Below are 18,677 nucleotides of genomic sequence, written 5' to 3' on the forward strand. Positions count from 1 at the left end.
GTAATGATACAATTATTATAAAAGCCATGACTTATTATTTTACAAAAACATCCATGACTTATCATTTTACAAAAACATTATCTCCAAATATATTTTTTTATATGAGCTATATTTTAAATTCATGAACATACATCAATATTTTCTTCAATTACTTATATAACTTAAAATGTTTACGTCCAATTAATCAAGTTAAAATATATATATATATATATATATATATATATATATATATATATATATATATATATATATATATATATATAATCTCTCTATTATATTTTAATATCATAATTTAAAAACAATTTATAACAATTATAAAATTTATTATGCTTTATTATACGGTTTACTATTTTTTTTCTATTTCTTAACTATTTTATCACTCAATACAAACATTAGTTAATAACCATTTTTAATTACTAAAATTAAGAGTTACAATTTAATAACTGTTTTTAATTACTAAAATTAAGAGTTATAATTTTTAATATGAGTTATTATTGTCCTATTAATAATTATGATCCCATATATAAATACATAATCGATGCATGGGTTTTACATAGTTGTAATATACAATTTTGTTATGGGTCTTTTTCTCCTTTGACCTTACTCCTAACCCATCTTATATGATACACATATATATTTTTTATTTTATATTAGCTCTTATATGGTATATACTTTTTGATTTTGTATTGTAATTCCTATTTCATTTTGTTATTTATCATGTAAGTTTGAAATAGAATTTGATTTATGATATCGGCTAAAGATTCAAATTACTTTACTATATTGTATTTAAATAATTTGTTTTCATACTGTAACTTCTTAAAATTTGTAAAATTCTCCGAAAAATATATAGTGTTAATCTTTTTCTTTTTATAATTGAACACATAAGTATTAAGTCATCTATGCAATACATTATAATGTTATTATTTTATTTTATTTGTATATATTTTTTTGGATATCCTTTAATATTTTTAATTTGAAAATTCTAATTTTTTTAAAGCATAATCTAAATAGTCAAAAAATAATTTTATATGCAAATAAAATTAAATATTAACTATATAATTTAAAAAATTGTAGTTTTATCTCTAATATACCTGTGCGAAGCACGGGTCCGCAATTTAGTATAGTTAATTGTTATGAATAATTGTTTATTTTTAACTATGACAATTGTTAGGAATAATTGTTCATTTTAAACTAGGACTAAGTTATTTTATTTAAGATGTTAAAAATATCATTTTTCAATTTAAAAATACAAATTAGCATAATTAACCAGCTTTTATATGAAAACTGAGACACCGATCAAAATATATGGGTTCATTTTTCCTCTAATTTTTTTTTGTTCTTTGTGTTTATATGACCAAATTGGGTTCCCATTTTGGTCTGTAGAAGTCAGAATTAAAGCAGAGTGAGGAAAGTGCCGCAATCACTATACAGTTACAAGCGCAGTGGTCCAGTCTCTACCGGAATTCAATTTCTCCTTTGAAATTGCCTCGATCATTACCCGTTTCAGGTTTCACGCCTTCCAACCCTTTCTCACCGGAGGCGAATCTAGCCCTATACTCCACTTTCTCTGGTTATTCATATGGTAATTTTCTTTTCCTCCTTTATTACAATCTTTTGTTCATGTTTGAGTCAAGTTAATAACAAGTATTTTATTGATTTGAAGGATACTCATACTGAAGATTTGCCTCACTACATTAACATAAATCAGAATGACTTTTATATGCGAAGGTTAGTAATTTTCTTACTTCGTATTTGTTTTCAACTCCATTTCTTAGTGGTTAACTGGTTTCAGTATAATTCGATGCCAGCTGATTATAATTTAGGACATTCGATTCAACTTCCTGTTTTCTGCTTATTAGTCTTTTGAATTGGAATATAAATTAGGACAAACCACTATTGTACTGCGATGCGATATGCTATTTCGTACTACATTTTTTTCAAATATACCTGCACTATAGCACTATTGCATAGGGGAATTTTAACAATTAGCTATTTTCCGCTATCCGCAATTGACAACACAGTGTTTATTAAAATTAATGTTGTAAATGAAAAAAATTCAAACTATCCGAAGCAAGTCCGCTTTACTTCTCTATTACAATAAGTTTTAGATTTAGGGTTTAGAGAATAAACATCTCACTTGAAGGGTTTGTTTTAACTAATTGACTTATGATAATAATCCTAATAATAGACCAAATATATCCCTAACGTCTATCAAATGTTCCATGTGGTAGTAATAAAGTATAAACACTCAATCATACATGTCTAAAGAATATGAAAAAGAATCATTTTTTCATTTGCGTACTAACATATATCAGGTAAAAATACTTAAATATATACTATTATTTTTTCATTTTAGTAGGGTCTTACGATTTTTGTTGCGATCTTATGTTTTACGATCTTGTTAGCCCCTCTCGATCTTACAAAAATAATTGGGTAGAATCTTCCGATCTTAACTACGATTTTATATTTTACGATCTTGCCATTCTCTCCCGATCTTATGTAAGATCTCGATCTTGACAATCTTGCTTATAAGCTCGTAGATGTTTGTATATAAGGTAGATGCAAACTCTTGCTAGGACCATCATGAGTTATGACAGCTTTACAAAGTTAACACCATCTTTCTTATGGGCTATCATTTTCCCCCCACTTATGTTTGATCTGTGGTGAAACCTCTTTGGAGAATTCTACTTTTTTATATGACAAATACAATTAAATTGTTTGCGCTGAAATTTCTCTTTTTTAGCTTTCAATTGAGTTAACAGGCTCACTAAATTTCCTTTATTCTAATAGCCAAAAAGAGTAAACTCTCTAGAAAATGCAGCTCTAATTTCGGCCTCGTGGGATATTTTATAGTGAGTTTGAGTTGGATAGAATGAATTAAGTCACCGTATATTTGTATAGATATTTAACACTTGAACGGAGAAAAGTTTCCATTTCATTATTTGGAAGTTGTAGTGGAAGTGAATGGAATAGTAAATTTTATAAATTTGTTGCTTCAATATTGTTCTTACCCTTACATACTATTCCTATTTTTCTTAAAAGTATAAAATGAATACCAACATTCATGAAAGTTTTCCAATAATTTGCTTTGTTGCTCTCCTGTATAATCAATGTCTAACAAGTGTAGTAATGCATTTGCACTTCTCTTTATTTCTTGTCAGGCATAAGAAGCAGAAGGAGGAGGATATTGCTGTATGTGAATGCAGGTATAACGAAGATGACCCTTACAGTGCCTGTGCAGATGGGTGCCTAAATGTATTAACCAGCACCGAATGTACTCCTGGTCACTGTCCTTGTGGCATCCTCTGTAAAAATCAGGTGAGTTAATGTTCGTGTCTGTATGCAATAATATATATTTGTCTTACTATTACCATCCTTCAGGTAATTGAAAATTGATCAAGAGAAGTTATTAGTTATTACTATTTGTTTTCCACGTTATTTTGTCCTACAAGTTTCTCAGTAGCATTCAAGTTTGTCTGTTTTGAGCTTTTTCATTTCATATTTTCATTGCATATGTTTTTTTTAACCTTTCACCTACTTAAACTTTACTTCGCCTTACACGTTGAAGCGTACAAGCTTAAGTCAATTCAAATATGATACATTCTGAAAGAGTATTTGACTGTTGGTACCAAGAAAGGTTTCTAGTAGGTTAACTAAGCGGGCATAACTGACATTCAGTCATCAATGAACTAGTTAGTTAATAGCAGGTCATAGTTACAGTTCAGTTGCTCTGTACAACCTTTTGAAAATTTCTCATTTTCTTTCTCTCTTTTCTAGATTAAATATATTCATGTCCCATACGTCCTCCTGCCTGCAGAAATTTCAGAAGTGTGAATATGCAAAAACGAAGTTATTTAAAACTGAAGGCCGAGGGTGGGGTCTTTTGGCTGATGAGGACATTAAGGTAATCATATAATGAATTCCTATGGAATTTGGAGAAAAGGAACTTGCTAAAATTGAAGAATGTCATTGAATTTTCTGCCTTAATATGGCTACTTTTCTAGTAATTTTTTTATTGCTGTAGTGTCACTCTTTTATTTATTTATTTCATGCAGGCAGGACAGTTTGTCATTGAATACTGTGGAGAAGTAATATCATGGAAAGAAGCCAAACGCAGATCCCATACATATGAAACTCAAGGTCAAATGTCAATAAAATTAATGTTTTTATATGATACTAGTATTTAACTCTATGTTTTAATAAAACTTTTGTTTTCTTTTGCAGGTCTTACAGATGCATATATCATTTCTCTTAATGCGTCTGAATCCATCGATGCAACTAGAAAGGGAAGCATTGCCAGATTTATTAATCATTCCTGGTAAATCACTTCAAACAAAAATGCTACTGTATGATTTAGTGAAATGAACCTGCTTATATATGCAAATATTGTAGACCTGCTTTGTTATCCTTCTGTTTCCCACTGCCAAAGGTTTGGCATCAACTGAACACTTTTATGTTTGCAGTCAACCAAATTGTGAGACAAGAAAATGGACTGTCATGGGGGAAATAAGAGTTGGAATATTTGCAAGGCAAGATATTCCTATTGGAACTGAATTGGCATATGACTATAATTTTGAATGGTTTGGAGGTGCAAAGGTTCGCTGCCTCTGTGGTGCGCCCAAATGTTCCGGATTCCTTGGAGCAAAATCTCGTGGTTTTCAAGTGAGTTTTAAACTTTGGTACTAGTAATCTATAAAAGTCGAAATGCTTGAATGTAAATTTAATGCACTTTTTTTATTGGCTAAGCCTAAGCCTTTCAAATGCCCGGGCATGGTGTAGATTATTGTAGACCGTGGGTTTTTAAGACCCACCAAATCCAATAGCCTGAAAGATGATGACTAGGTTTTTTTAATTCTTTTGATTTGTTACGGTTGGAATTAATCCCTAATGAAAAGCGAAAATTGAGTGTTGATAGATAAGGAGGCGGGCTCTTCTATTTGAATTAAATATGCAAGTTTAGATACAGTGGAATGCATGCCGAAATTAAATTTATAATGCGAAAAAATCTAGCAGTTGTAATAATTGAAAATAGCTTGTGGTATCCTTGTTTTGCTTTTACCCCCCTTTTTTCATTAACTATTATTAGTTTTAACCATCTATTCTTCCTCATGTTGGGAAAAATCTGAACAGGAGGATACTTATCTATGGGAAGATGATGATGACAGGTAATTTATAATTTATTCTTTTCTGGGAGGTATTCATCTCTAAAAGACAGCTTTCATTTTATCTATTACAGACGCAACTTGGATATCTTTGTCTATTTCAATCCTTTCCCACTCCTAGACCCCACAATGATATGAAGTCCTTGTGCAGGAACCTGTGCTTGATTGAATATGACCCCATTTGTGTGTTTTTTTGTATCAGATCATTGTATCAAACATAAAAGCAATTCAAAGTCTTTAAATCAATCTCTTTCCTTCCCTTTTATCTTAGATCGTATATATATATAGCTTCTGCAATACCAAAGCTTTATTCTAATTTTACTTGGTCTTTTTTGCATGGTTACTTCAGTTCCTATTTCTTGTGATATCTTGGTTTATAAGTTTTTGTTTATGTTGTTGACTATAGATACTCAATAGAGAAAATTCCTTTATATGACTCTGCGGAGGATGAACCGATGTCAAATGCTGATGGACAAAGTGAACAATCCATGGATATTATAGTTAAAGTTGAGGAACTATCAGAGTCCACTGCTTTTAATGTTCAACCAGTCGATTCAGTTGAGATCAAGGATTTAGGTGATTCAGTTGAAATCAAGGATTTAAGTATTCAAAAAATTAAAACTGAAATAGTAAGTGAGGACATGAAGTTGTACTCCCAAGATACCGAACACAACCTTCCACAAAAGAATGCAATGATATCGCGCATTCGAAGTAACACTGCAGGACGAAACTATCGCATTGGACCTAGGTCCATCTCTTCCAAAAGATCAAAGGCACAGAATGGGGGAAAGTTTAAAAATCGCATACAGAAGAAAATTGATGCAAAGTATGCAGCTGGCCTTTTGGCATCAAAAGAAGCACAAGATGAGATCTTAGATTATGAGGTATGATGTTGATATGTATTTCTATTAAGTGCCTATTGCGGAATATCATCACCTAGCTTTAAATTATGTTATTAGTGAACTAAATCTTCGTTACCTTGGTATTTTAACTTAGTACTTCCAAAAAAGATGTTTTTAAAATGTAGTTATCATTTCATAGGTCGATATGGAGGACCTTTGTTATCATTTCTAAAGTGACTTATAATTTGGAAAGAAAGAGTAATTTCTAAGAACATAGATCTGTTACAATTTCTGCATAATGCACACATCATTTTACCTTATCTGTCTCAATTTCTGCATAATGCACATCATTTTACCTTAACTGTCATAGATAACAGAACATCAATAGTAACATTATTAATTTAATTAATCAGGCATAGCTTGGATATGTCAAGAATCACCATCGTTGTTGCTTTATCTGAAAATACTTCATTGTCATTTCATTCTATGGAGCATGTAAATGTCATTTATATATCTCCATGTCTGGTTTTGTGTTCATCTCACATTTGAAGCTTTTCCATGTAGAAAAGAAAAGATGAAGCCACAGAGGCTCTTGATTCTTTATACAACGAAATACGGCCTGCCATTGAAGAACACGAGAGGGATACCCAAGACAGTGTATCTACAACCGTAGCCGAGAAATGGATTCAAGCATGCTGTCTAAAACTGAAGGTGGAGTTCGATCTTTACTCATCAATTGTCAAAAATGTTGCTTGTACTGCTCAAAAGGCACCCGACCAAGCAAAAGCTACCGAAGTAGATATCGAAAACAAAATGAAGCTTTTGACTGATTGAAATTCCCACCACATTTCACCCTCAGCTAATCTGTAATCAATGATACTTACAAATTCATAATCTTGTTTATTAGTATAATTTTGACATGTTATGCTACTTACAAATTCATTTTTTTGTTATGCTAAAATTTTTGACATTGTCATGAAATTCTAACAGTACATACATGGAAACTCACCCATTCCACTCTAATAGTCTCCTTCATTTGAGGATCTAAAGTCAAATAGTACTTACTAAGAACAGATCATTTTTGCTTCCAGTCAAGTTTTTTATTTTTTATTTTGTATATAAAAGAAACATAACAGAATATATGTATGCTGTAGTCTCTAAAGATGCAAACAAAATCAGTTGACTAGTCAAGTCAACTCTCTCACAAATATCACCTTCCACGAAACCAACCCTTATTCTTTCCACTTAAATTACACACACCATTCATTCTATTCAATTCCATTCATGCCTTTTTTTGCTTTCCCTCAATCATTTCACACTTTTTCTTTGCTTTTATGGATCACGTCACCGAAGCCCTCCTGGCTGCCATCGGCAGCTTCATCATCGTCACATTCATATTCGCCGCCATCATACTCGTCTGTCAGCACCGCAAAATCACCCAATCCCGCCGTAATAACCAGATCCGAACCCGACCACTTCGAAACCCAAATCACTACCCTACCAGCTCAAACTCCCTCCCAGTTGACGCCAGCTGGTCCGAAGACCCCAATCTCAAGATCTCCATGGAAGAACTCTCCCGCGCCACCAATGACTTCTCCCCCAACCACATCGTCGGTGACGGCAGCTTCGGTCTCGTCTACAAAGCTCGTCTCTCCAACGGCGCCGTCGTCGCCGTGAAAAAACTATCCGCCGACGCCTTCCAAGGCTTTCGCGAATTCGCGGCGGAGATGGAAACCCTAAGCAAGCTTCGTCACCAAAACATAGTCAAGATCCGCGGTTACTGGGCCTCAGGAGCTGAACGGTTACTCGTTTACGAGTTCATCGAAAAAGGAAACCTAGATCAATGGCTTCACGAACCTTCTCCCCCTACTCCCCCAAACAACGACGTTTCATCTTCAACAGATCTAATTCGTTCTCCTTTGTCTTGGGAAACAAGAGTCAACATCATGCGTGGTGTGGCCCATGGGCTTTGCTATTTACACGGGCTAGAAAAGCCCATTATTCATCGTGACATCAAAGCTAGCAATGTGTTGTTGGACTCTGATTTTCAGGCCTATATAGCTGATTTCGGGCTCGCACGTAGGATGGATAAATCACATTCGCACGTGTCAACGCAGGTGGCGGGTACTACAGGTTACATGCCTCCAGAGTATTGGCAAGGGTCTAATGTAGCATACCCGAAAGTGGATGTATATAGTTTTGGAGTGTTGATGATTGAAACTATGGCGGGCCATAGGCCCAATTTGTCTATCAAATTGGAAGGAACAGATATTGGGCTTGTTAATTGGGCCAGGAAGATGAAGGAAAGGAACACTGAAATGGAGATGCTGGACGTAAATATTCCAAGAGAAGAAGAAAATTTGAAGGAGGAGAGTGTTAAAGAGTATGTACACATTGCTTGTATGTGCACTAATGATTTACAGAAAGATAGGCCCCAAATGGCAGAGGTTGTCAAATTATTGGATTCAATGCCCTTATAAACAATCCAATCCTACTTGCCATAGTATGAAGCATGTTTTATTTGAGAATTGATCATCATATTCATGTAAATAGATACCTACAATCAGGCCAATCAAATACTATGGCAAATAGGTTGGATTGATGTAATTAAATTGTATTGCTACAAAATTAATTAGATTAGTTTTGATTTGGTTGATAAATGTTATCCATAAGTGAAGCACATTTATTGTTGTTGTAATTTTTGCGGTAGGTTTATAGTATTAAGTTTTATTCTAAATATATTCGACCTTTAATGTGCATCTTATCAAATACAGATATTTTTGTTTTGTTTTTAAAAGCTTGGCTACAAAATTGAACATTCACTTTTGCATCTCCTCTATGTCTAGACTAGAGTCTGTCCTCTATTTATCTCATGGAAATTTCATATTGATGAAGTCTATATTGTGTGACGTGTCATGGTATCAATCACATAGTCACTTTTTTAAGACAAGTCCCACATCGAATTATCTAAAAAGATTGTAAAGATTTATATTACAGAAATGAGGAAGTTGCAGCACCGGGCATGGTAACGCGTGCCTGTGACCCAAGTGGGGGTAATAAAGTGTAGGAAATTGTCCATGATTGGATTGAGCGGGAGGCCAGTTTGATCGATGCAGCGTTTGAAGGGAGAGCCCTAAGATGGTTTTGAAACAATTCGGACCGTGAACTTAGGGTGGTGACCTGGAAGTAGTTTCAGGTTAACGCTGGCTTTATAGAGCAGCGCTCTCAATAAGTGGAGGTGATTCCAGTTGATATCGGCCAACACGGGTCTCTCTCCCAAACCCTTCAATGGATTATTACCTACATTTTGCAATTAATAATCTTTAATAGAATTATATGTAATATTTTCATATCCTTTTGAAAATAACATCAATAACATTTAGCAATTTTCTAAATGTTTGGTATGTTTAAGTGGAAAATAATATTTATCAGTTTGAAGCTGAAAATAATATTTAAATCTCTTGATTTAAATAGATCAATAACTATGATTCTTTTGGTGATTAATGATATTTGAGAAATCAAAGTTTAAAAAAGATGTTTAAGTGACAAATATTTAAGAAAGATGTTCAATATTTGAGAAATAATGTTTAAGAAAGATGTTTGATTGCTCACCTCATTAGAAAACTAATGATATTTTAAATAGTGACAATGATGATATTGATGTTTGGTGCAACAAAACTCAAGCTTGATCACCCAATCAACACATGAATGATCGACACATTTTGTTAAAGCACAAGTATGATCGACACAATTTGTTTAAGCATTGTTCTCACACACATACTTTGCACCTTTGATTAAAATGAATCGAAGAAAGAGATAAAATTGAGAGGAACAAAATGAGGTGTATTTTCACTATCTCAAATGGTTATAATACAAGGGTATTTGGTACTTGCACTGCATGTGATCGTACCTGATCAGACTGGATCGTCAATGGTCTTCAACAGTTGGACTTCAAATGAATGGGAGGTGTACCTGCAAGGTACTCCGATGTCAAAGTGAGAAGAGAGAGCAACCAGAGTGCAAGTACAACGTAAGAGTGAGAATGAATGAAGTTACCTGACACTCTAGTGAAAGAGGGTATTTATAGCCTCCAGCGTTGGGCCAAGATCTCCATCTTGGACTGGATGCCCAGGCCCAAAATGGAGACTGCCAGGATTCTACGCGTGTAGTGGGGACTAGCACGTGGTCTCCATTATGGGTCAACCGCTCCAAAGTTTTAGGGAAAATGCGGTATTCTCGGAAGCGCGTGGACTCTGCCTTATTTGGAGGATTGAGGGTGAAGGAACCCTACGAGGAGGAGGATCCTCGGAGTGAGGGGTAGACGGAGGTGCTCGCAGGTGGTACCTGCCCGAGACTCCGTAGGAAGACTCGCTCGATCCATGATCCTGCCCGAAAGGTTCGCGGACATTCCAAGTTAAACCCCGGATGATTCATTCCCGGCGTACGGGGAGCTCGATCGGGCCCTCTCTTGGGCTAGGTGGGATTTGGGCCTTACGCTATGTTTGGGTCATGCGTCGGCCCAGTCCAGAATAAGATCCCCCCAAGTTACAGCTTCTGGGCGAGGAGCTGTGACTTTATGCTCGTTTTATGCCCTCGATTGACGCGTATCGGGGAGTTCCTCGTCCGTGGTTGCACTTGGGAGAAATGTACCTGGTCGAGCAGGGAGCGCTCGCGCGGAGGGCAAGACGTTTGCCTCTGGCCGGGAAGGCAGAATAGTAGTGTGTGGCAGGAGTTTTGGATGATGTGGCAGTGCATTAAATGATTAATGATGGCCTAGGGTCTAGGTCCATAACGAGGCGTGCGTGTAGGCAACGCTTCAGATACAACGTAATGCTTCGCCTTCCGTACATGCCTTATAAAAGAGGATTTTTTCCCTCATTTAAGTTTTACGCTCTCAAGGTTTTCTCTATTTTCCGTTGCTCTGCCGTCGCGATCACCACTGTCTCCACCGCTTTCTCCGCTGTAGGCTCATGTTCTTCATCATACTAGTAAGTTTCTTTACCTTTCTTTTAGGTTGAGTTATGCGTTTGCATGTATTTTGTGTGTTTTCCTCAAGAGATTGATGGATCTCCTCAGGCTGTTTATGTTGCAGCCTGCAAAACTCATGCTTTCGCCTGTGAGATTCATCTTTTTGCTTGGTGAATTCATCTTTTCGTCCGGTGAATTTATCTTATTGCTCGATGAATTCATCTTTACGCTCAACGAATTCATCTTTTCGCTCGGTGAATTCATCCGTTTGTGCTCAAATTCCCTTTGGGCGGTTGAATAAGGGTTTGGCCGGGGGCCATTGGCGTCCCTTGCTCTACCCTTTCACTTAACTTACGGTGGAAGGGTGGATTTGATACAACGTCGAATTCACTGTTTTCCTCTACTTTCAAGTGACCTGGCCGCCCAGGAGGAGATACTACCGTCGTCTGAATCCGAGGAGGATGTTGCTTTGTTCGACTCTGTGGCGGATCCTGCCCGACAGAGACGAAGAGGAGTTGTTCCAAGTTCAGTGACGTCCGTTTTGCTATGTATGAATATGTCTTTAAGGATGTTGGTCTCCGTCTCCCGTTCTCCAACTTTCAGATCGTTGTGTTCGCGCACCTTGGACTGACGCCTTCCCAACTTCATCCGAGCGCCATCTCTTTCATGCAGGCGTTCGAGATCATGTGCAATTATCTTGGTGTCGGGGCATTAGAGCATTTGAACAAGATTTTCTCGCGAGAGGCAATGAGAGGAGTGTAGTTGTGGAACCCACCGACTGGTCCCTTGTAGTCCTGTGTATCACGGCTCCGGTCGTCCATCTTCTTGTCTCCTCCCCGATGGGATGTCGAGGGGTCTTCCGACTTCGAGACTTTAACTCTCTCATAATGTCGGCTATCTCGAGCAGTGTTGGCCGTCTCTTTCTCCTCATATTAAATATACGCCCTGGCCTTGAGGAGGAGGGCCTCGAGGGAGGAGGAGGGCTTCGAGGGAAGAGGGGGTCTCTATGCCGACGGCTTTCGCGAAATCACTGCGTGGTCGTAGTTCGAATTCGAGCAAATATTATTTTCATATCATTCATCGTGGAGACTTGGACGACCTCTTTATTTAATCTTTCGATGAATGCCCGTATGGATTCATCTTTCCCTTGCATGATGGTTTCGAGGGACGCTTCGGATTGGGGATGGCGCCGGGAGGATGTAAAGTGTCGGGAGAAAGTCCTCCCAAACTGCCTCTAGGACGTCTTGGACCCGCTGGGGAGACTTTTATACCAGTCCATTTCTCCTTTTCGCAGAGTGCATGGTGGGAAACAATCTGCATTTTATCGCGCCCCTGACGCCACGATAGTCGAGGAGAGCATCAATATTCTCTATGTGCTTGTCAGGGTCGATAGTGTCGTCGTATGTGCCCAAAAGGGGAGGATTTTCCATCCCCTTGGGTAGGCGGGTGGCTAAGATTTTCGCTGACAGCAGGCCTCGGGGATCGTCCTCGTTGCTTGAGCTGGGGGAGCAAGCGATGGATCCTCGACGCCTGCGATATAATCGGAGAGACGGGCTTCTAGAGTGACCTTGAGGAGGTGTACGTCGAGTTTCGGCCCGAGGATTTTCTCTACTTTTCTTGGAAGTCGGGGATACATCGATCTGGCAGGGAGATGCTCGATCGCGTTTCTTGATTGCTAGAATCTCTCGATGGTGTTCCCTGGGACGAGGAGAAGGGATGGACGAACGTCTTCGGTGTCTCCGCGGGGTAGATTGTCGGTGGTGACCCCCTTCCAATGCCCATATCCTTTCGTTTTGCTGCAGGATTAGGGAATTGGTTTTGTTCAGGGTCTCGACCAGGACTGCAAGGACAGGGTCGGCGTTAGCCGGTAATGAAATCTGGACGGATTCCAGTGCGCTTTCTTGGAGTTTCTTGGAACAACTGGGCTCAGCGTTCTGGTTTTCAAGGTCGGTGATGTCTTCAAAGGATGGAGACGCGATGGCACCGTCCCTTTTCCCAGGGACTACGTCCTCCAAGAAAAAGTTGACGAAGTCTGGGCTGCACTTCTGCTCGGGGGAGAGAGCAGAGGCATGAACATCGTGATTAGCGTCGAGGCTGGCCATGGTGATTGGTAAGAACTACTTTGGTCTTTGTGTGAGGGGGAGAAAAAGATGGGGATAACAAGTTTCCCATAGGCGGCGCCACTGATCCGGAGAGTGATCGGAATTAGAAAGTGGGTCAGAGACGTCTACACGGTGCTGATGAAGAGGAGGAGGGGGTGTATCTGCAAGACAGTCCGACAAGCAAGTAAGTAGGAGCACCGATACACGAAAGTGGTTCAAGGGTTTAGAATTGTGTTACCTGACCCTCAAATGAGAGGTTTTTTATATTGTCCCCCCATCGCTTGACCATTGGTCCACGTTTCGGGCTAGATCATGGATTTAGGCCCAAAACGCATGACTACCAGGATTCTAGGAGTATGTCTAAGAATCCTGGGAGGCTACGCGAAACTAGTCGTTGGTCGGACAGATGGGTGGTTCCTGGTCGACGCAGGTGCATGTCGGGCAGAGGTTATTCCGTCCCTGATGGGAGCGGGGCGTGTGCCTTACTACTAGGATGGAAGTTTCCCGGTCGAGAGGACAGTCCTCAACCTGAGGGGAGCTAGTCCGGTGACGGGCAGGAAATGACGCCTCCACTGCCCTCAGGTGATAAGGCAACCATTATTGGGCCGTTCTTGGAGTATGATTGGATTGGACTGTGCCTAGCCATCGAGACAGTCCAGAACAATATATATATATATATATATATATATATATATATATATAATAATGAAAATAAGAATTCTTTAATAGATTTATTTTAGAGGTTGTGTAAGGCGACCTACCGCATATGACCCTTGTAACACCCCAAATCTACCCGATAAATTATACAGAAAAATCAGAGTATAAATTTCAAACAAGTTCATGTATCACATATTTGTCATTCGAAAATATTTACGGCTTACTTTCCTTCATATAGATACATAGCACAGAAATTTAAAACGACAATTAAATCATTACTCGAAAATCACTTTGTTTCAAATTAAAACAATTAACTCGCAGCGGAATCAACAGATTTCATAATTACTCAAATAATATCGTAGCATCTTTGCACGGTAACTTTAAGTTATAATTTAAACCAAAACCATATAAAATTCAGCAAATAAAACAATAAGTAAAACAATCGTTTATCCCCCCGAGTGCTACGTATCAGAGCGACCACCGACTTAACTCATAGCGTCTAAATCTTCATCAAGCTATCACCTGCACGTTACCAGTATAAAGGTAACGGCGAAACAAAAGAAAAGGGTGAAATATCAAACAATATAAACAGGGTGATGATAAACAGTATATTCAGGTTCAAGTTATAATAATTATCGCTTTGCGGTATAATCGTTACCGTCTAGTTTACTTCACTGTTTCAATCAACAACACAAGTCACAATATCTCACATAAGATCATATTCAAAGTTCATAACAAGTCACATAAATTCACACATCAAAACACATAACATCATAATCACACAAATGGAATGCGACTCTAACAAATGCACATGCATGTGGTACCCAGAGCTTCAGCCCCCATCGCCAATTGCCAGATAATAGAGGCATCAAAACAGGCATAAGCCTTCGTCACTGTTTGCCAATCCAGGCCGTCGCTAAAACATGCAAATCATGAGACACTGATGAAATGAAACAAATCACAAACATCTCAAAACAACGTCGCGAGACATACGCCTATATCACAAACATGTCGCCAAACATCGTCACAAAGGCATTCGCTTACATCGCCAAAATATATCAATAGTTATTGATAAACAATCGTCACCTTAAATCCTGCACTTCGCAATAATTCACAAAAACTCATCGTAACATCGCAATATATCACACGACAAATCAACAACAATAATTCATCACAGATAATTCACGCAAACATCGCCATACTTCACAAAACTCACAAAAATACGTCACGTTGCAACATTACCAATAACACCGCAAGCACAACGGTTATCGGATTATTCCCGAACACTCCTAATATTATTAAACTCGCTATATATTTTTCCGTCTATTATTATATTCCTCTGCTACTTTTATAATGCCTCTGTTACGAAATTGGTCACTACACTAATGGGCAACAAAGTGCTACTGTTATTTTCATTAACTCCTTCTATATCATTAACTCAAAAAAATTATAATAATATATATTTATAATTCGACAGAGTTTCGAAGGGACTCTAAACAACTCTACAATAATTCATACAACTCTAAAGTGCCCAAAAATATCCTACTGACAATTCTTATTATATATAAGAGTAACACTTATGCATCAAATTGGCTAATAGTCTGACTCAAGTAATAATAAAACGACTCTAAAGGGTCAAATACCTTCAATTTTAATCTATAGTTTATCAGATTTTACTCTAAACAACTTGAAAGCAACTCTGACAACCCTATTGACAATTCTAACAACATTATTGAAGATAATTTAAATTAACCAAATAATACAAATATTCATCTCTAACTCAAAACTCCTAAAAATATTACACTAATAATATTAAACTATTATTATTATTATTATTATTATTATTATTATTATTATAAACTAATGAAGTATTATATATTAGTGAACCTGCAACCTGATTCCTAATTGACTAAATTTACAGCTACAAGATATGCTTTACATTAATATATTTCATCAAATTGCCACCTACTTAGTTTATTATATCTACCAAAATAACATAACAGTGGTCGCTACAGTAGAAAAGAGAAGCAACATGCATATTAACGATGCAATATATATTGTCTTCTAAGCAAGCGTCTCTTTTTTCTTCTTCTTTAGAATGATGTAATTTATTTATTTCCAGATTTTACATGCTCATTCAATTCCAGATTTTACATGCTCATTCAATTCTCTAAACAATTATGCATACCATATATTGAAACATGGTTCTATGTCAATAAACGTGAGACTACAGTGACGTAGAATGAAAACAAACATTACATGAACGTGACGACGCTAAAGTAAGTATTTTCAATATAAATATTTTTTTTTCATTATCGAAACAATATAAGTATATAGGAGAACGAAAAATTGATGTTATAAACAACCCGCCGTACGAGTATCGGTATCAAATTATATGCATCAACTCACACAAATTTAACACCAATAAAATCATCAACACATCAATTTTTACGGAAACAACAAATTTACACAGAATCAAACATAAATAATTTCATACAATTTTTAGAAATCAATCGAACACAAAGAGATAATAAAATTCCCTAAATCCCACATACGGTCCATCATATCCCCGTTTATAGAGCAAGAACCCCACCCTTATCTTGTATTCGGAGTCCGCTCTACAATTCCGGTCGAATCCAAGCTTTCCGGCTTCGCGTAATTCTTCTGTTTTTCTCTTCGCAGCCTAATTCTCGTAACTCTTTTCTTTTCCAATTTCCTCTTCTCTATGCCGTCCTTCTCTTTTTTCCAAATGCTATGTTACTGAGTTTCTAAAAACCTAGGTGTATCCTCACTTCTCAATCATTTCAATTTGGGCCAATACCAATTTACTCGTTAACTCTTGTTTTACGGTCTAATTTTATTTGCTCTGAAAATTCCCCAAATAGTACCCGACACTAATAATATTTCTAATACTAAAAATATTAAAAATCTCGATTAATTGTCGATCCGCTATCCCGAACTAATACCGACTTAATCGTCCCAAAACGCGAAAAATTCCATAAACACTCCAAACATCTAAATTAAGTGAATAATCAAATTTCCGGGCGTTACAACCCTAAGTTTTTTAAGATTAAACTATAAATAAATAGGATCTCATAAAATATTTGTCACGTTAAATTATGATTAAGTAAATTGTGATTAAGTAGAACCTCTATTTATTTTTGAGATTTTCTTTGTAGACCCCCTATAGGGAGAACCTCCTGGGAAAAACAAAAAATACCCCTACTTCAGAAATGCATTTCAGAAGTAATTTTTTGTGGTGTTTTCGGAGATGCATCTCCGAAATCACTGAAAATTCAAAAAAAAAAAACGTTTCAGGTATTATTTCGGAAGTGTATTTCTGAAATATGCTGTCCATATATGTAGTTTTTCCTCCTTCACTATTTCATCATTTTCATCCCAAACCCTCTCCAAAACTCAATCAATCTCAATCAATTTTTCGTCTAAAAATCAAGTTTAAAACGGTTGATCATACTAAAGGGAGCATAGAAAGCTACAATTTGAGGTAAACATCATTCAAATCATCTCCTATTACACTATATTGTTGATGAATTGGTGGACTGAAATCTGCGTTGGTTCGGAAGTACATTTCCGAAATAAATCACCTAACAAATTTCGAAAATGTACTTCTGAAATAAGCCCTGGCAGAACTTAAAAAAAACAGTTTTAACAACTTTAGTATATTTTTGCATATGTTAGGTATGGTGCATCCAGACAACATTGTCGCCGATGACTTAGAAGTTCCAGAAGAGGTTAACAATGATAAAGAGCCGGTTAACGATGTTAAAACCATGACCGTTGCGATGGATGTTCGACAATAATTTACAAATGATATGATCTTCGCTAGTCGTGAACATTTGCTTGATTGGGTTCGAAGTGAAGCTACTAAACTTGGATTTGGAATTGTCATATTAAGGTCCGACAATGGAAGTAGTAAACGAAAAGCTTTTGTCGTGTTGAATTGCGAGAGGGGTGGGAAGTATGTACCAATAAATCGGGTATTAAAACACAAAGACACGGAATCGAGAAAGTGTGGGTGTCCGTTTAGGTTGCCCGTGACTTGTAGGATTAATGATTTGTGGCGTTTTAGCGTCAATTATGGGCTTCATAATCATGCCTTGGAAACCAAGCTACACGTGCATCCAATTGCGTGTCGGTTGTCCCGCGAAGAGAAGAATGTTATTTAGGACTTATCGATAGTCAAAGTGGCGCCGAGAAACATACTTGCCGATTTGAAGCAAAAAAAAAAACGGATAGTGTTTCAAATATAAAGCAAGTATACAATGAACGACACAATCTTAAAGTCTTGAAAATAGGCACGAGGTCGGAAATGCAACAACTTTTGAAACTTTTGGGTGATAACCAATACGTTTCAAGCTTCCGAACGTGTGAGGACAAAGTTTCGGTGCGTGACATATTCTGGACTCATCCCAAAAGTATCAAGTTATTCAACACATTTCCAACCGTTCTTGTAATGGATTCGACGTATAAGACCAACAAGTATAGGCTTCCGCTTCTAGAAATTGTCGGTGTGACCTCGACGGACAATACATTTTCGGTTGGATTTACTTTTTTGGAATGTGAGAAAGAAGATAACTTTACATGGGCTTTGGGAATATGTAAGTCTTTGTTGGTCGATCAAAAGACTATGCCAAGTGTCATTGTTATCGACCGAGATAATGCTTTGATAAATGCGGTCGATACCATCTTCTCGACATCGACTGCATTACTTTGTCGGTATCACATAACATGTAATGTGAGAAGTAAGCTCAAATCCGCGGTTGGCACGAAAGAAAGAAAGGATGACAACGGTAACATCATCAAAGCCGGTGTTGTGGTGGACAAGATTATGGCCGCATGGAGGGTGATTTTAGATGCACGTTTAGAAGAGTTGTACACCGAAAAAGTTGTACAATTCCGGACTTTGTGTGTTTCTTTGAGTACTT

At 37.1% G+C, this 18,677-nt stretch overlaps 2 protein-coding genes across 3 annotated transcripts; both read left to right on the forward strand.

Moving 5' to 3' along the window:
- The first annotated feature begins 1,293 nt into the window (after nucleotides 1–1,293).
- LOC131643639 (histone-lysine N-methyltransferase ASHH1-like) lies at nucleotides 1,294–7,006 on the forward strand. 2 transcript variants are annotated; one of them, XM_058913912.1, is made up of 10 exons: nucleotides 1,294–1,582; nucleotides 1,664–1,728; nucleotides 3,162–3,318; nucleotides 3,818–3,904; nucleotides 4,056–4,140; nucleotides 4,225–4,318; nucleotides 4,464–4,662; nucleotides 5,131–5,165; nucleotides 5,569–6,046; nucleotides 6,569–7,006. In XM_058913912.1, the coding sequence occupies exons 1-10, from the start codon at nucleotides 1,580–1,582 to the stop codon at nucleotides 6,836–6,838; spliced, it is 1,473 nt and encodes a 490-aa protein (XP_058769895.1). In that variant the 5' UTR covers nucleotides 1,294–1,579; the 3' UTR covers nucleotides 6,839–7,006. The 2 variants fall into 2 exon arrangements, with proteins under 2 accessions (XP_058769895.1, XP_058769896.1); XM_058913913.1 differs by lacking the exons at nucleotides 1,294–1,582; nucleotides 1,664–1,728 and having other exon boundaries at nucleotides 3,196–3,318; nucleotides 3,778–3,904.
- A 183-nt stretch (nucleotides 7,007–7,189) lies between these two features.
- LOC131643641 (putative serine/threonine-protein kinase) lies at nucleotides 7,190–9,313 on the forward strand. The gene has a single exon (XM_058913914.1). The coding sequence runs from the start codon at nucleotides 7,339–7,341 to the stop codon at nucleotides 8,482–8,484; it is 1,146 nt and encodes a 381-aa protein (XP_058769897.1). The 5' UTR covers nucleotides 7,190–7,338; the 3' UTR covers nucleotides 8,485–9,313.
- The last annotated feature ends 9,364 nt before the right edge of the window (nucleotides 9,314–18,677 follow it).

Source organism: Vicia villosa, linkage group LG1 (assembly GCF_029867415.1).
Source record: "Vicia villosa cultivar HV-30 ecotype Madison, WI linkage group LG1, Vvil1.0, whole genome shotgun sequence".
Classification (NCBI taxonomy): domain Eukaryota; kingdom Viridiplantae; phylum Streptophyta; class Magnoliopsida; order Fabales; family Fabaceae; genus Vicia; species Vicia villosa.

Coding starts and splice junctions, on each gene's coding strand:
- LOC131643641 (XM_058913914.1), top strand. CDS start 7,339: ATGGATCACGTCACCGAAGCCCTCCTGGCTGCCATCGGCAGCTTCATC.
- LOC131643639 (XM_058913912.1), top strand. Junction 3,319..3,817: donor GCATCCTCTGTAAAAATCAG/GTGAGTTAATGT, acceptor TCCTGCCTGCAG/AAATTTCAGAAGTGTGAATA. Junction 6,047..6,568: donor ATGAGATCTTAGATTATGAG/GTATGATGTTGA, acceptor TTTTCCATGTAG/AAAAGAAAAGATGAAGCCAC.